The 17,277-nt window shown below is 57.9% G+C and overlaps 5 protein-coding genes across 5 annotated transcripts; 2 read left to right on the forward strand and 3 right to left on the reverse strand.

The window, feature by feature from the left end:
• The first annotated feature begins 1,137 nt into the window (after positions 1-1,137).
• GGTG_03719 (hypothetical protein) lies at positions 1,138-4,837 on the forward strand. The gene is made up of 3 exons (XM_009221501.1): positions 1,138-2,325; positions 2,900-3,065; positions 3,165-4,837. Exons 2-3 carry the CDS (start codon positions 2,970-2,972, stop codon positions 4,359-4,361), a joined length of 1,293 nt encoding a protein of 430 aa, XP_009219765.1. The 5' UTR covers positions 1,138-2,325; positions 2,900-2,969; the 3' UTR covers positions 4,362-4,837.
• On the reverse strand, positions 4,666-8,890 carry GGTG_03720 (hypothetical protein). The gene is made up of 2 exons (XM_009221502.1): positions 6,901-8,890; positions 4,666-6,812 (listed from the first exon to the last, which is right to left on the reverse strand). The coding sequence occupies exons 1-2, from the start codon at positions 8,669-8,671 to the stop codon at positions 5,800-5,802; spliced, it is 2,784 nt and encodes a 927-aa protein (XP_009219766.1). The 5' UTR covers positions 8,672-8,890; the 3' UTR covers positions 4,666-5,799.
• A 95-nt stretch (positions 8,891-8,985) lies between these two features.
• GGTG_03721 (hypothetical protein) lies at positions 8,986-11,613 on the reverse strand. Its single transcript, XM_009221503.1, has 2 exons — positions 9,811-11,613; positions 8,986-9,694 (listed from the first exon to the last, which is right to left on the reverse strand). The coding sequence occupies exons 1-2, from the start codon at positions 11,288-11,290 to the stop codon at positions 9,297-9,299; spliced, it is 1,878 nt and encodes a 625-aa protein (XP_009219767.1). The 5' UTR covers positions 11,291-11,613; the 3' UTR covers positions 8,986-9,296.
• Positions 11,614-12,195: 582 nt separating this feature from the next.
• On the reverse strand, positions 12,196-12,789 carry GGTG_03722 (hypothetical protein; the record flags this gene model as incomplete). The annotated part of the gene is made up of 3 exons (XM_009221504.1): positions 12,196-12,259; positions 12,466-12,640; positions 12,702-12,789. The coding sequence occupies 3 exons, from the start codon at positions 12,787-12,789 to the stop codon at positions 12,196-12,198; spliced, it is 327 nt and encodes a 108-aa protein (XP_009219768.1).
• Positions 12,409-15,903, forward strand: GGTG_03723 (hypothetical protein). The gene is made up of 3 exons (XM_009221505.1): positions 12,409-13,443; positions 13,535-15,254; positions 15,357-15,903. The coding sequence occupies exons 1-3, from the start codon at positions 13,085-13,087 to the stop codon at positions 15,543-15,545; spliced, it is 2,268 nt and encodes a 755-aa protein (XP_009219769.1). The 5' UTR covers positions 12,409-13,084; the 3' UTR covers positions 15,546-15,903.
• Positions 15,904-17,277: the final 1,374 nt, after the last annotated feature.

The following is a 17,277-nucleotide window of genomic DNA, read 5'->3' on the forward strand; positions in this document are numbered from 1 at the left end:
AGCTGAGATGCGGAGGTGATCGGTCCGGCACACCCTCCCCTAACCTTTCATCTCTCTCCGGGGGGCAGATAGACACCGCAGACAAAACAACTCTCAATGCATCCTGGCCGCCGTCCCTTCTTTTGTTTGGCAGCGTGGTCGATCGGCTCGGCGCTTCACACAATCGATGTTATGACAGAAAGCAGGGCGGAACGACTGGATTCCCTCTTGGTTTGTTTGCTCGCTCCGTCTGCTCCGTTTTTAGCACGACGAGCTCGGTTGCATGGGAGGGCACCCCGGGACTGAGACAAGGATCCGTGCAGATCGGGGGACTGAGAGGCATCGTCTCGAAGCCAATCGTGGGAAAGTCTGGGGTTTCGAGCCAAGGCGACGCAGAATGGCCGAATGCGGTCAACCAGTACATACATAGTCAAGTCAGGAGGTAGTTTTATTTATTTATTTTTTAATAGTTTCTGTCGGTGCTGGAGCCCAAGCTCTGCCCGCCGTCGTCTAGAGTTATTTGCTTCCGTGGTTTCATCTCATTTTGTTATTGCGCGGATGCGTCTCTACTTCGCTCGAGGCGGCGCCTTAGGGGAGTAAACTGTAGGACGCGACTGTTGCCTCACCGCCTGTGTTGCGTTGTGAAGGCGCCTGGTAGTGTCCTGGCCTCAGACCACATGCAGGTCGTTTGTCGGGACTTTGTCCACGTCGACCAGGGCCCCAAGCCTTGGCGCGTGAGCCCACCCTTCCCCCATCCTGCTGAGATTAGGGGGTTTCACGGTGTGCAATCAGCGGGCGCATCGAGTCGGCATTGGTCGTTGACTCCTTGCCGATGATCATTCTCGCCTCGTTGGCAGCGTGGAGACGAAGCTGGGGGCCGTCCAGCCAGTCAGCCAGTCAGCCAGTCGGCCAGTCAATCGCCATCCAACGAGAGCTCTGCCTCGACTGAGCAGCCAATCGGTCGGCACTCAAGGGTCTGTGTGATATTGTACTAGTGGCAGCAACAGCAGCAGAAACTGTGCTCCGTCAACAACAAGCACATGATATGGACACCAGCGTTTTGACTGGTGGTCCAGCCCGGCTAGCCTGCGTGGTGCGTCACCAGGAGCGGACTCCGCATGGGCCTAGGAAAGCTGAGTATGACGGCCTGACAGGCGCAACGCTACTCGTCGGGCTCTGCTCTTCGATGTCTTGATCTGGGAGGAGGGGCAGGGTTCCAAGGCAGGGCTGGCTGTGCGAGCAGGGAACAACGGCAAACACAGGAACTAGGAGCCATCATCCTTATGCAAGCCGGCAGGCCCTGAAAGGCGGCCGTTTCGAGCTGGATGGGATGGGGGCTTCTCCTGTTTCAGCATCTCGAATTCATATAGCCTTTTGTCGCCCACCCTCACCTCTGTCCGTCCGTGTTGAACCCTCGGCCAACGAGACCCCGAAAGTCCCCTTTGAGTTGATTCGACCACGCCGACGCCCCGCCCTTGCACGCAAATACGAGAGCGCTCGGGAAGACGCCTGCGACCTGCTGCGCCCAAACCGGCATTGCCTTCCAATTCAAATTATCCAAGACACGGGAGGCACACCCACCCATCCACCCGCACAGCACCCTCCCGCGCACACAGACTTGCACCCTCGCCCTCCACCGCCTAAGCGCTGGACCCTTGTCCCGGCCGCGACCCCAAATCGAACGTTGCGCCTGCCACCCGCGTCGCGACCCTGCCATTGGCCAATTGCAACCTCCTGCAAATTTAGACCAGACAGCTCACGCTCTGGTTGTCAGGGAGGGGACACTCTCGATCCGGGGGCCGTCTTCGTTGGCCGCGCGCGCTTATTCGAAACGGCGTGCTGCCGCCGCAACTGCAGCGCGATCCGTCTGGCTGGGACGGGCGAGGCGATCGATCTTGACGTGAGAGAGGGTGCTTGCACGGCTTTCTTGTACCAGTTATAAAGTGCCGCAAACTGCACCTTCCCGTCCCGTTCATTGCTGCCGCCACTCGAAAGGTGTGCAGCAGTAAAGGCGCAGGCTCGCCATGCAATCCCCGACTCTCGTCACTTTCTTTCTGTAAGCGACATATTATTCTCTTTTTTGTTGCCTTCATCAGGCCCTCGCTATTTTCGCCCAACTCGTTCCAGCCAGGCCAGCACAACCCAAGCTGGCACACTCCATCGAAAGCTCGTTCATGCCCCTCCCCACAACCAAATTCACTGCAATTACCCACCGACCAGCACTGCAGCCTCGTCGGGGTTGCCGCTCCAGCTTGGTCTCCTTTCTTTTGTCCCAATCAACACTCTCCCTTTCTTCGTCCAACTCATTGCCATCATCTTGTTTTTATTGTCTCGACGCCCCAATAGGTATGTAGCATTCTGACCTGAGCTGCCCTGAGGCTTACACTTTCTTTTCTTGTTCCCTTTTTTGTCTCAATTCTTCCCTCCGCCTGTCTCAGCCTTCTTACTCGTCCCTGCCCCTGCTGCTGACGGGGATCCCCACCGCCTCGCACCACGAAAACAAAAGATCCCTGGTCCGGCAAATGGCCGTGCTGGAATTTGGTGGCCCTCAACCCAGACCTCAGGCAGCGCAGTGACGTTCATTTCCACCCACCCCTGTCGCTCGTACCAGGGGCCTGCCTTCTGTTGGCTTTCCAGAAGCCTCTGCCTGGCATGTTACGCATGGGGACCGGGCTGCGTTACTCCGTCAGCTGGCTGAGTCGCTGGGGCAGGACACACAAGACACAATGGCCGGCCGTGGTTCCATCGGCCTTGGCTCGAGCCTCCCTCCACGTCGTAGTAGGGGTCACCCAGCCTGGTCCCCCAACGACATGGCTCCTCTCTGCAAGTGCAGCAAGAGATGCATCCCCTGCCTTGCCCCAAGCTACATATCCGTAATGTCCGCTCCGTCAACTGACCCATCCAATGTGAAAAACCAAAGTGAGACCAGCCCATCCACACGCACCGTCCACCTACGAGGATCCTGGGACAACTTTACCAAAGCTTATACCATGGAGCGCGACGTTCGGCGAGACCGTGGTCAGTGGAAGGGATGCCACTCTTTTGAGAATGGGGGTCTCAAGATGGGCGAGACTTATTATTACTATGTAAGCCACCCACAATCCATTACCCACCACCCACCACCATTCTACTTCCTCGTCTCCCGCCCACTTTTGGTTCTGACCGGTTCCGTTCCTTTTATATAGTACGAGCTAGACGGCTCAACTGAGGTCCACGACCCGTCCCTGCCATCCACCACAGCCTGCCCGTCACTACCGGGCCAGCCGGTCAACACCATCCACGTTCCTTTCGAAATGCCCGCTCGCAAACGCAGCGCCTCACTCAGCTCTGTCCGCGACTGCGACTTCATGACGGTCAAGCCCGAGGATAAATTCATCCCCACCCGCGCCGCGCCCCCGGATCCAGAGCAGCCTCTCTGCCGCCGAGGTACCTCACACGTCCGAAGCCTAGTACACAAGCGATCGACTCGGTCGTTGTCGCCCAACCCCTCGTGGTCGTGGTCCCCCCGTCGCCTCTTCAGTCGCAGCAAGTCGAGCCACAACCAGAAGGACAGCGCCAGGAACGATGTCGAGCCCGACAGCCATCCGGTCGTGGTTTTGATGGAAGAGACGGACGAGAGGACCACGTTCCGCTCCCCCTCGGCTCAGAGCAGCCGCTCGAGAGATATTTCGCCCGACTCGCTACTCAGGTTTCTCTCGGACGACACTCCTCTACCGTCCGTCGAGTTTGCGGTTGAGGGGTACCTCGATCGCCCTGCTGTCGCCACCACCGAAGACATCGCCGAGGAGAACGACGACGATGACAACTTTGCCACTTCAGCCCAATCCGAGAGTGCACCTGTCACTGTCCTGTCGCCGCCGCCCTCGCAACGCTCGTTCTCGTCGTCCTCTAGCCTTGTCCTTCTCGACAAGAAATCCAGGCCGCAGACGCCAGCGTACCCGATTCGGTCAGCCCCAAGCCTTCCGACGCTGGATGCCAGCCGCCCGCAGTCCCGCCTGTCCACAAACTCTCTTATCGCTCCCCACTCGCCAGAGTCGACTCTCTCCCAAGCGCCTTCGTTCTACTTCTCCGATGACGACGATGAAGACGAGGAGGAGGCAGAGGTAGATGTGGAAGATGATGGGTTTGGCCTGAAGCCCCTGCAGGCTATCAACACCAGCTTCGGCCCGTCCTTTGGCAGCCTTCTGGCCAACTTTTCGTGCTATACCCTGCCCGAAGCCGCAGTGAGCGAGAACAAGATGACGACGACGACGACGACGAGGACCGATGCCGCCGCCCACCAAGAGGCTGTGGCGCCGGTCATCTCGATTGCCCGCATCGAAGAGACTAGCGATCTGGCTGACGAGCTTCGCTGGATGACCCCGGCCATCACCAAGGCCTGATATACTACTACGGATCGACTAGGCCAATGGCAACTAAACTTTTATTCACCTTGCCCTTCATGTCGCTCGTTTCTGGCGGCAAATGTCCACCACATGTTTACACACAGACGGTCTCTGTTTTACTCAAAGCGATGTAATGAGCTATTTTGACTGACTTTTTTTTTCCACGGTTGTTTGGGACCCGGAGTTCCTGCATAGCATATAAACGGATATTGGGAATGGGTTTCAAGGATAGACTTCTTTCTTGGACGCACATGTCGTCACGGGTTCCCTCGGCTCGGCCTTCAACAAGGCATCACAAGGATGGCTTTTATTATTTATTTATTTACTCATTCATCGCACAATACTCTGTTGATGTCTTTCGGTGGTCAATCTGGTGACTATGAAAACAGTGATAGAAGCTCTCTCTTGCGGACCGAATGGTCCGATAACAGAAGCACGTCCGAACTTGCTGGGTTTCGCTCATGCCAAAGCGGTGTGTATTGGTGAGGCAACATGGTCCACATGGTGCGCGAAAGACAATCTCAGCGAAGAAGAAAAAAAGCAAAGAGATGGCCGTGAGCCGAAAAGCAACTTGGACGCAACGCTACAATGTCCCATATCCGATGCGGCGTAGTGCCAAGAGGTCACATCGGGTTGATGATGCAAAAGCAGAATTGGGATCTTTCATGTGACATCCGAACCGCAGGAGAAAGAGAGGGGCGCGGGTGGCAGTCCAACCCGCAAATACAACGCATGTCAATCATTAATCCGTCGGTCAACCACGCGACGGGAAGATTTTTTCTTTCTTTTTTTTTTTTTTCTTTCTTCCTTCAAAGATGGCGTCGCATTCTCCAGGGGACAACCATATCGACGTCATCGGGGCGCACACGCCATTCCGAAGGGGACCCGCTCTATGGTTCGTGGGTTTATCGGCGGGCCCGGTTCGATGCCTGGACCAGAGAAAAGGTTTCCACGGGTCAGGTCCCAGCGGGCTGGACAGGGGGTGTGGAAGAAGGTGGAGGGCCGACGCTCTTCCGACGGGGGGCGACGGGACTTGCTGGGGGCACACACATATCGGACGAAAAGCCCATCGGATGTTCGCTTTTGCACAGACGAGTGGGATAACGGCATGTGCACCGGGGAACTTTGACGGATGCCGAGATCGGCCCTCGGGTTTATGCAAGAAATAGGGTTCTGACAGAGGGAAAAGAATGATGAAAAGCAAAGAAAGCCAATCTTGATGGAAATTCAACATTTCTGATGAAAAAGAAAAATGAAAGAAAAAATATCGAGGCATGCAACCCAGACTTCCGAGACTTTGCATACAAACAAACCCCTTTGGAGGAGCAATTTGCCTGATTGGCTTCATGCAGCGTGGTGTCATTTTGTTTCAATAGTGCTATGCAGGTACGTGTACAAAAAAAAAGGAGATTCTGTCCCCTTTTCCTAGCATCCCTCAGTCCGAGGTTGGTTGGGCGGCTCCCTGCGCGTCTTGGCCTGGCTCCTCTTTGGGGACTAGCATCATGGGTGCTGTGGTGGGGACAGGCGGAGCCGTCGGGGCCGGGGTGGCAGCAGACACCGCTGCTGATGGTGGACCCAGGGCTGGTATCGTCGCCGACGACGGAGCAAGACTCGCGTGAGCGTCATGGGACGCCGGAGATTTCAAAGAAGGCGGAGCCAGGGCGGGGGCCAAGCCCATGGGAGCAGGCGCCGCTGTGGGAGTTACAGCGGGCACAGGAGTAAACGTGCTGTTGGTTGCTGGCGGAGTGGTGGATGTCTGCGTGACCCCGTAAGTCATGACGGGGGCTAGGGACGGTGGCCGAGGTGGAGGTGGTGGGGGCGGCTGGGATGCAGAGTTGGCAGCAGGGGTCAGGACAGCTTGGGCCGTTGTGATGCCTGGTCGTGCCGGCCCAAGGCTGCTGCCCACAGGTGCCGCAAGACTTGAGCTCGTAAATGGGGGATGGGTGGCAGCAGGGGGCGGGCCCGGATGCGCCACTGGCCTCATGGCTGCTGTGTGTGGTGCAGCCATTGTTGCCGGGATTGGCGCCGCCAATGGCCGTGATGCAGTGGCAGGGCCAGCGGCGACAGGCGGGGTTTTCGCGGGCGCGTTAGGAGTTGATGGCAAAGCAGCACCAGCAGCAGCAGTACCAATAGTAGGCGGATGAAGAGGAGCAGCAACAGCAGCAGCAGCAACAGCACCGCCGCCAGAAATAGTAGCCGGTGGTGTCGGTTCCGGCGGAGGGCTTTCCTCCTTTGGCCCACCATGCAAGAAGCGGCTTGGCACGCCCTTGGCCGCAACCTCGCCGGTGCCTACCCAGAGGCCAAGGAGACTACTCCATTTGTACTCGCCCTGGGTCAACCGCCGGATTTGCTTGCAGGCGTTCATGTTGGCGAACGGCAGGCCCGTCTTAGGGTCCTTATACCGCGCTACATGGCCTGTGATGACGCAGTGGGGGGCGTGACCAGGTTCTGTGGGGGGCAAGATGGTATCAGTTATGTTCGTATTTGTGCATCTCGGTCGGTGATAGGGCTGGGAAAAGGCACAGGAATCACTCACTTGCGAGCTTGTTCATCTTCCGACCAAACAGTATCTGTGTCTGTACCGTCTTGTCCTCAATCGCCTTCTGGTCGAAGCTCTGCAGTATGATGCAGTTACGGGTCACTTTGCCCTCCAGTGGCGGCTCCGGCCCTGCCTCCTGTGCTGGCTGTTGCGAGGCCGGGGCCGGGGCCTTTGCCGCCGATCCCTGCTTTGCGCGTTTCGGCGCTGCGGTCTTGGCAGGTTGATGGAGAGGCGGCGCAGGCGCAGGTGGAACCTTCTCGACCGTGTCGGTGGCAGGCCCTATCGCCGTCGGCGGCACGGATACAGGGGTCTCGGGTGGCGGGTCGATCGGAGGTATCGATATGAGAGATGACCCGTGAGAAGTGTTGGGGAGTGCGAGAACAGTGGACGACCCGTTGCCCAACGGCGCCGTATTAAACCCTGGCATCTGCATTGGCCCCGGGGAAGCCCCCAGCGGCGGCGCGAGAACACCGACGCTGACAGGAGGCGCCAGTACGCCTGAGGAGACCGGCTTTGGCTCAGCTGTCTGAGGAGCGTCATCTGCCGGGCTTGCGGGCAGACCAATTGGACGGAACACGGCCTCGTGGAAGGCCGGAGCGGCAAGACCAGCGCCTGGATCCAGGTTCTCAGCCGGGGCAAGTGTTTCCTTCTGCGCTTGAGTCCCAAGAGGCTCCCCAGGTCCATCCGGTGCGGAAGCCTCAGGTCCAGTCGGGATAGCGGTGGCGGCGGCAGCAGCAGCAGCCGATTGCCGCTTCTTTCTTGGCGCCTTCTCCTCCATGGCGACCATGCGCCCGACGTGCTTCATCTGGCCCTCACTCAGCTCCATGATACCGCTCCAAAAGGTGAAGACGGGACCCTCGAGGGTCCGGCTGTAGAGTGCGGCCAACTTTCGCTCGCGCTCCTCCTCTCGCTGTTTCTCGGCCTCCTCCCAGCGATTTAAGCTCTTGGAGTTGCGCTTCTCGACCAAGGCAGCCTCCCGCAGCCTATCCGCCTGCGTCATGGGCGGCTTTTTGAGCGCCTCGAGCCGCTTGGCCTTCTTCTCCTGAATTTCCAGCTGCTTTTTACGCCGCACCTCACGCTCCACCATCTGCTGGTGTAGCTGCTCCTTGCTCATGCGCGTTGTCGACCGCTCCGACGCGCGCGTCGGCATGTCCGCCGCCGTGGGGAGCCAGCTCGTCCGCTCGCTCTTTTTCTTGGGCCGCGGCTGGTGCTCCTGTCTCTGCCGCCGGGGCGCCCGCCCCGTCGGAGTTTCGGACCCTCTTGCGGGTGTCGTTGACGGCGTGCTGTCGATGCGGACGCGCTTGCGAAACTTGGCCGGGATGGCCTCCTGCGCTTTTCGCTTGCGGGCAGCCACGCGCTTCTCGCGGGCAACGCGCTCGAGTTCCTTCTCACCCTCGAGCTCGTCGTCGGCCCCGCCAGCGGCATCGTCTTCGCCCTCGGAACTCGAGTCCATGTGGGCGTCGGACGCGTCGTCGCGCTCGCCGTCGTCGGTGAATCCCTCGTCGTCATCGGCTTCGGCGAAAAGTAGCTCTAGATCCGAGTCCTCGTCGGCTCCGCGGCGTAGACCCGCGGCGGCAGCCTCCTGGGCGATCATAGATTTCATGCGGTTGCCGGCGGTGGACCGCCTTGACCGCCCCGTGACCAGCCATTCCACCTGCGAGTTGTTTCCCGAGGCCGGCGAGTCCCCCTCGCCGTCGCTGCTGTCGCTGTCCGAGGACAGAGCAGCGGCCACCGGCGCCTGGGCCGGCTCATCGCGGTCGGTGGCCATATCTGACGCGAGCAAGACCCGGCGGCGCGGCGGCACCTCGCTCGATTTGCGGTTCGAAACGTTAATGTAGAGAGCCTTTGGCGATGGTGGATGTAGCGTGTGGTGGGGTTCTTTTTTGACGACCGCGTTGGAATAGTAATAGTCTGGGTTGTTCGCATTCCAGAGTGCCACCTAATTTTTCACACCTGCACCACTCGGTCAGCGTCGGTCTAGCATCCGCGTTGAGCTGGGATGCTGGGGCACTGACATCACTAGGCCTGGGCCCACAAATTGAGCTACGATTTACTGCGCGCGCAGCCCACCAAGTGTGCACCTATAGAGAATTATCGACGGGCATAATGTATTGATGGATGCTAACTAAAATGGCGAGATATGATTCCCATGTAATTCTATCTCGAAGACCAATGCGAAACCGTCGTCTATCTGGAAGTCCGCACCTGAACTCGTGTGATGCTTTCAACATTCTGATCTCATAAGGCAACTGGCCCATGCGCTTCCCACAATGTTACATGCGTCCTGGGTAACCGACTTGAGTCGTAACCGGACAGTGAAGAAGGAAGGAAAGGAAGAACGCCAGCCAATAGTACAAGAAAGGAACAAAAATGAGAGATACAAAACCGCCCTGCTACAGGTCGCCTACCTCCTCACCACCAGGGCAGTCCCATTCTTTACACATGCCAAACCAGTTGCGACTGACGCATTTTCCCTTCCGCTTATCTGGCGAATCTTCTGGGGGATTCGGCTTCTCAGTTGGCGTAAACATAGGGGGTGCCGTGATGGTGTGAGAGGTAGCCGATGGCACCACGCTGCTTGGTGATGTCTTGTCGTTGCATCCGAACCACCCCGGAGTCAAACAGGTGGTTGTGGGCGTGGCTGTCGGAGTAGTCGTCGTCGTTGTTGTCGTGGTCTTGTCCTTGCAGCCAAACCACCCAGGCGTTTTGCAGGTTGACGTGGTAGTCGTGGTGGTGCTTGAAGTTGTCGTGGCTGACGTCGTTGTAGTCTCATCCAGGCAGCCCCACCAGCCTAATGTCAAAGTGTACTGTGTTAGTCTGGCATCGTTTACTTCAACCAAATGATATAGAGCACTATGGTCGATGGTCGGGGGTGCCAACAGCATTTCTCTCGAGTGTGGAACATACCAGGCGTCTTGCAAGTCTCGGTGCGAGTTACGGGCTTCGATGTCGTAGTCGAGCTCGATGTGGTGGTGCTTTCGGTCCCGTTGCTCTCATACATCTTCCAGAGAAGGCAGTCACGGCACTCGGGTGTCGATTCACACTTGGGGACGGTATCGTACTTGAGGAGCACGTCGTGGATCACAGTCCGGATCTTGTGCGTGCCGACACCGACACGCCAGCCCTTGTCAGCCACGACATCGTAAACACACTCCTGCCCCGCATGACAGGCCGTCTCAAGCGCATAGCCAGCGTAGGAGCAGGACGCGGTCGCGCCATTGCACGACCCCATATATATGGGGTCGGCGGTATGGCCAAAGTGGTACGCTCCCGTATACTCTCGAGTCTGCGGGAAGTTGGGGTCCGAGGCCGGCGGGATCGGGAGCCCTAGCCGACCAGCAGCCAGAGCCTCAGGGACAGCCTGGAAGGTAACGACGGGCAGGCCGTAGGTCAGGCCGAGAAACGAGCTGACGGCACCGCCCAGGGAATGTCCCGTGAGCCACACGTTGGAGTCTGGGTACAGTTCCGTGACGTTGGAGTAAAGCTCCCGGGCAGCCATGTAGTAGCGGTTCTCCTCCCGCAGGGACTGCGAGACGCATGTGACATTGCACGAGTAAGTCGATGTCGCACAGCTGCAGACCTGCCGCCAGGTCCACTGGCCCTGCTGGGCGCAGCAGCAGCTGAAGAAGAGGTTGTCGTTCTCCTTGTCGTTGGTTGTGGTGCCCTCCCCATCAAAGACGGCGAGTGATGTGCCCTTGAGCCCGATGACGATGGTGGAATTGGTCTCGTCGGCAAACACGTGGCCGCGTAGTCCGTCTGTCTCCCAGCCAAAGTCGGCGCTGCGGTTGAACCGATCGCCGACTTCCTCCCAGTCCGGCAGGTCGGGCTTCTCGACATAGGCGTCGGCCGCCATGTAAGCCAGATTGACGATGGTTTTCTTGTCGGCGATGTTAGGCATGGGCACGTCATCGAGCGACCAGGCATCGGCCGACAGAACCGACACGGAGCCCCTCTGGCGCGCCTCGGCCACCATAGGCTCTACCACGCTCGGCCGCCGGTCCACCAGCCGCTGGATCTTGCCCGGGCGGCTCTTGGCCGCCAGTGTAGGAAGCTGATGCGGGGCGTGACCGTCCTCGGCGGCGAGCCAGACGATACCAGCATCGCTCTGGTAGACATCCTGCCGCCGGTGCAGCCTGGGGTGCCGATGCGTCCCGTGGTGGAAGACATGGCGGAGAGTGAATGTATGGTCGGCCGGGGCGGCAGGCTCGGGGGATAATGGCGGGATCGGGGTCTGCGGTAGCGGCAGGACAAATTGGTTGTGAGCGTCGTGGTCGGGGGCGGCGGCGGACGGGGCGACGGAGAAGGCGAGGAAGGAGAGCAGAAGCTGGGCGGTCACTCTGCCTGCAGAAGCGCATCTGTTGGGGGAACCCTTGTGGCTGACGCCCATGTTTGCTACTGTGTTCAGACAGCCAAGCACACGATCCGGAGCGCTTGGACAGGTTGGTTGGCGGAAAGGGGCAAGACGAAGAGGAGGAATGGGAACGGAAGTCAAGCGCGTTCGGTGGCGGAGGAAGCACCGGACGAAGGTTCGTAATTAAAACGGGTTAAGAGGAAGACGAAAGGGCGGAATGCAAGTAAATGGAAGCTTGGGCCCGACTTGTTGAGGCTGACCGGGGATGGACGGAGAGTGGCGTACGACGGCGATAACATCAGTCATCGACCCGTTGGGGTGAGCCGGCGCGTGGTCCCCGGCCAGCCAAGGGTGCGGAGACGGACGATAGCGGCTAGCCTGAGTGCCGATGCACTGTGTGGCTCCGCAGGATGGGGAACCACCTCGGCTGGAGCGGACCACGTTTGTGACGTCCAGGTGGGTCCAGTGTCCAGAAGAGGCACCTACAATCACCGCCGACGTCGCGACTGGAGTCAGGTGATGAGCCCCAAACCATCCCTCCAGCGTCTCGAAGCTTCTTGAGGTGTCGAAGAGAACAACCGGCTGAATCCACGATCTCCCGGAAGCCGAAAATCCCTGATCATATGCGAATCAACCCGAGTGCTAGTCTAGTATCCAGGTCACAATAGGTAAGGAGCTAGCCCAACCTAGAAATGCTCGCGCTTGGCTGTTACGTCCATGTCTATTGCTCTCAGGCAGTTTGATTCAGCGCTGAGGCGTTTGCGTTACAGGCTGCATTGTCGTGAAATAAACCATATACAGTTCCGGTGTCGCTGGTTGGAACCCCGATTGCCCACAATCAGTTCTGCTGTGCGCCTATCGAGTTTATTACCTGTTTCCTATAGGTACCTAGTACCTACCTTGGTTAGTTCCATCTATGTTTGCTGTGTCTTGTCTTCCTTTCAGCCTGGTTCGCAAGCAGTTGAGGCATGCCTACGTAGGCTTCTATTTAGTGAACATGACGCTCTACATACAGCGCACATGCATGCAAAGTGGCATTCATATTCAGGAGTTGTCTGGCTCAAGGGGTTGATCGAATCAGCGAATGGGGATGATGTTTCCGTGGTGGGTCTTGAGGTTGACGCAGCCCTGGGCGATGGAGGTTGGTGGAGACGTCCGCTGCGTCTTCCCCCGTGGAGCGTGCTGGCAGCTCACACCGAATTGGTACTTACTGCCACACTGCCACCACCCTCGCAATGATCTGATAGCTGACAAGGCACAAGGCCCAAAGCTCCGAACACCACTGTAAGCCGCACGGCTCATTTAGCTCCAGCCAGCCTAAACCAAGCCCGTCATCGTCGTCACCCTCGCCCCTCCCGAGGCTGCTCTCGAGGCCACCACCCCTGTCTGGTGGATGGTGCAGCAGGCCGTCAGATAGTTTGGTGTCCCTGTGCTCGCCTGGCCGCACCGGCCCTGTTTGTTATTATTAGGACTTCATGCGCCAGCCTGCCCCGGCGCCCTGTGACAACTGTAGGGACCCGATGGTACATGGCCATTACTAGCCTGTCGTGAGCCCGCCAAGGTCCCCTTCTTCCAGGGACACACTATCCCCATCATCAGACCTCACCCGACCTCGGCGCCTCATCGCCCTACATCCCTCTCAATAACCCCTGCCCGAGTAGGTATATACTTATCTACCTATCCACCTACCTGCCCACTACCTGCTAGCCTATCTAAATACCTAGGTAGCTGCCCACCAAGCATTATACAAAGCACTGCACGCACGCACTTATCGTTATCTCCAAGTTGGCCATCTCAATCTGCCTGGCGCTGCTGGCCTAGCTAAACAAGATGTTTTCTACCCTCACAGAAACCATAACGGAGACCCTGATGGCGTCCGCCGGCCCAAAGGAACAGGATGCCTCAACACGCCCCAGCCCTCTGCGGACTGTCCGCTCCTTCCCCCGAAACGAGCCTGTAAACGATGCCGGACCGGCCGCAACCCGTCCCCAGCGAGCCAGCACCTTCCAGGACGGTGCAGCAACCCCAAGCTCCCGCACACATACGCCAACGCCCCCAAAGCACGAGGCTCTTGAGGGGTCCGTCGACGCCTTCGAGAGCAGCCACGTAGGGGACGACCAGGCCGATGCACCCCGGGCTTCGGTCGATATGGACGACCTCCCCATCGAGATGATCAGCTTAACCGACAGGTATGCATCTTGTGGTCCTGGCCAAGTGCCCATATTCGCTCGCTGTAGTTGTCCAGAGGCTCACCTGCGCTTGCAATTACCGCCTTTCTAGCTTCATCGACTCGCTGTCACACAAGGTGCACCCGACACCTCCCAACGTCGACAACCTCTCCCGACTCTTTCAAGAGTTCTACTACTCCGCATCTTCACACATCAACACCCACATCGCAAGCCTGCTCACCCGCCACAGCCGCGAACAGTCACCTTCGGCAAGGTCTTCACCGGCCAACCTATTGAGGGCGAAGGCCGCGTCGATAGGTGGCAAGGATAGGGCAAAGGCATTGGCCAAGACTGAAGGAGAACAGCAGATGATAACGGCAGACGAGCTAGCCGACAGAAAGCGGACGAGAAAAGCGCTAGAACAAAAACGGTCGGTTTTGGAGGAGGCGGTCGAGAGGCGCTTGTGCGAGGGCATATACCCCAGAATATACCAGCACCGCTCGACCCAGGACGAGGCGCAGGATGACAAGCTGAGGTCCAAGACGGCAGCTCTCGCTGTAGTTGGGATCGGTCTTGCGGACTTGGGTGTGGAGCTTGGCGACGGCACACAGTCCCCCGAGGAGATAGTGGCAAGACAGGAGGAAGTGCGCAAGTGGCTGGACCAGGCGAGGCGTGATATTGAGCTGATGAACGAGTCGAGGTATCCCCTTGGCAAGCTTACCCGGCTCAAGGCAGCCCACAAGAGCATCGTCGAGACTCTGGCGCACTTCCACCCGTCCTCCTCGGCCGACGAGATCATGCCCATGCTCATCTACACGCTCATCACTCTTTCGCCTGAGAAGCTGAACGTGATCAGCGACCTCAACTTTATCCACCGCTTCAGGTGGGAGCCAAAGCTCGTGGGCGAGGCTGCATATTGCCTGACGAACCTGGAAGCCGCCATCAGCTTTCTGGAAACGGTGGACCTCGCGACCCTCCGACCTGACGAGACGCCAGCGGGCCCGGTCAAGAGCTCTAGCGGATCAAACTCGCCCAAGGCCGAGACTTTCCCACCCGCCTACACATCCGGATCGTCAAGCACGGCTCAGGGTCCCGTAGACACGACATCCACCACAGAAGGAGCGTCCAAGGTAACGGTAGCAGCAACGACAACACCGTCGGCCGATGCCACGGTTCCATCTGGGCTGCGTGCAGCCGTGCAGCTGCGGAATCGACGGCTTAGCGATCTGGTCAACACCCCTGCACAGGCTCTGGGGGCCGCTAGCGACGCCGTGCTCAACACGGCCGACCAAGGTTTGAAAAACATCACCAACAGCCTTGGAGACAGCTATAAGTTCTTCATCGGCAAGCTACGGGAGCCACTAGGCTCCGGCGGGGAGACTCTGGTGGTTCCCAAGACGCTGGACGACGCCCGCAAGCTGATTGGAACTCCGCCACCCGACGATGACGGATCGGTCAGCGGGGCGAGCTCGGTGCACGGCCCGGAGGAGCCCGAACGGGTCGGCTCGCGAGTGGTCAGTCGGGAGGACAAGATGCTGAGCTTGATCGGTGGGCGTAGGGCCCCGCGTGACCACAGCGCCGACAGTACCAGGAGCGCAGGCAGCAGCTCCAAGAAGGTTCTGTTCGCGAGCGACGACGCCAAGGCGGCGGCGACCGGCCCGACACCCTCCGCGACCCCCAACCCAACGCTATTCGACTCGGCCCGCAACTTTGGCAACTCGCTGAACCCAATGTCGAGGCTGTCTGGGATAGGCATGATGCGGGGGTTCGGTAGGACCTCGTCTACCCCGGTTGTGCCCGTCAAGCAGGCCGACGGTGGCGATCTTGCATCTGTGAGTACCATGCACTGCCTGATTCATCACACCCGCGCCTCTGGCGAGATTCCACTCCGTCTGAATGTTACCTAGGTTGCTGACTTCCGTTTTTTCCCATAGGCCTTCCCGGATATAGCCACCGCCTTACCACCGAAGCAGCAGCCTCCGCAAATCGCACCGCCTGTTAAGAAGTTCATGGAGGCGCAGACGTCAGCTGAGCTTCGGATTGGCGATATTGGAGACCTGCTCCGGGACTACCGTAGACTGGCGGCTGCCCTGAAGGACCGGGATGGCTTCAAGGACGCTTGATGCACGGTCGGCTGACCAAACCAAGTGCTCTCAAGTTTCTCGTGGCAGGCGGGCTCTCTCGTGAAGCGACAGCAGCAGCACGAATGAATGAGATTTTTGGGTTTCCCTGCTATGTCATGAATCTCTGTTGTCTGCATGGTTATTCTAGACAGTTCAGCTTTTGGATGGACGTGGCATCATTATGAGATTTATCGTTGGTGAAAGAAGGATTTAGAATGGTGGCTATGTCTGGCGTGGCAAAACCAGGGGCTGATAGTTGCAGGATATAATGAAACATGACAATGGCACTTGGGGCGTTTATGCCATGAAATAGAGCTGTATGAATCCTGGCAAGCTGAGCACACTTGTCCACAGATACGGAGGTTGCCTTTGTGAGGCCATGATCATCCAAGACGGACCGGCCCTGGCCGATTTCGCCGACTTGACGTTGCCAAGAGCCGTTGCGCCGCGAGCTTCGGGATCTGCCAGGGCTGGGCGCCGTCTTTTGGCTACGCAGCAGCCGCTGGTACCGTCAAGACAGGCAAGTAAATTCCTGGCGTGCCTCGCAGCCAGGCTCGGAAAGGCTGGGATGCAGTTTGGAAACATGAACTGATGCTCGCTCCAGAGGGTACTCGTGCGGGCTAAAGCACCCGCACTTTAACGTTTTCGGGGCAATTCGACGCTTTTTTGTGACATTTTTCCCCAGCCAAATTAGCTGGAAATCAATGTATCGCTAAAAAAAGGTAATGGGCCGCTCACTTACTTTTTGCACGGTGCACAGGGGAGTTACGAGTTTGGCTGTGCACCGTGCCTACAGGTTAACTATTACCTTTTTCAGCGATACATTGATTTCCAGCTAAATTTGGCTGGGGAAAAATTCACAAAAAAGCGTCGAATTGCCCCGAAAACGTTAAAGTGCGGGCGCTTTTAGCCCGCACGAGTAGTATCCACGCAAGGGAATCTGGGAGCATTGATTGTCTGACTTCGTTCTCCTCTAGGGCGACCAACAGCCGCTTCATCAGCATGTCTCCCCTGTAGACTGTCCCTCTTTTAGGTAGGAAGGAAGGTACCCAGATCTGAATCTAGGTGGGTGGTACCTATAAGTAGGTATACTTTTCGAGGGTGTGCGAAATTGTAGCTGATCCATTTGCTCTTATTCGCTCCTGCATAGAGAATACCTGTTGAGTATATGGAGCTATTCTTTCGTAACTTTCAAATAGCTTCCCTCTCACGCAAAACACGGAGAGAGCTAAATACAGAAAAAGAAAGAAAAAGCGTGTAAGGAAGGTCCAAAACCCTCCAACGCCGATGCTAAACAACCCCTGGCAAAACGTCTCCCGAGGCCCAAGGATAGGCCATCCACCCATGACGAGAGTGAATAGAATTGCACCTCACCCCACCACCGCAATGACATTCGAGACGAGAAACGTGGAAAGGGCATTTGAGGGGAAAGAAGAGGAAACATCCAAGACAAGACAAGGTAAGATCCCTGAGTTGGCCGACGAGACGAATTTGTGCAGAAATATATTTTGCTAGACAGGTTGGGAGTCCTTCATGTCCCCTTTTCACTTGATTTGCGTACGGCCGCCTACGAAACCAAGGAGGAAAGGCCGTGACGAACAAGGCAGACGGAGATATGTCTTAATTTGCCATCTATGCGTGTGATCTGGGTGGGCTATGTGGCGCCCGAATGACTTGACTCTCCTGCCCGCCTCAGCAACAGAAAAAGAGACAGCACGCACGAGGGCCAGTA

This window comes from Gaeumannomyces tritici (genome assembly GCF_000145635.1).
Source record: "Gaeumannomyces tritici R3-111a-1 unplaced genomic scaffold supercont2.2, whole genome shotgun sequence".
NCBI classification, from domain to species: domain Eukaryota; kingdom Fungi; phylum Ascomycota; class Sordariomycetes; order Magnaporthales; family Magnaporthaceae; genus Gaeumannomyces; species Gaeumannomyces tritici.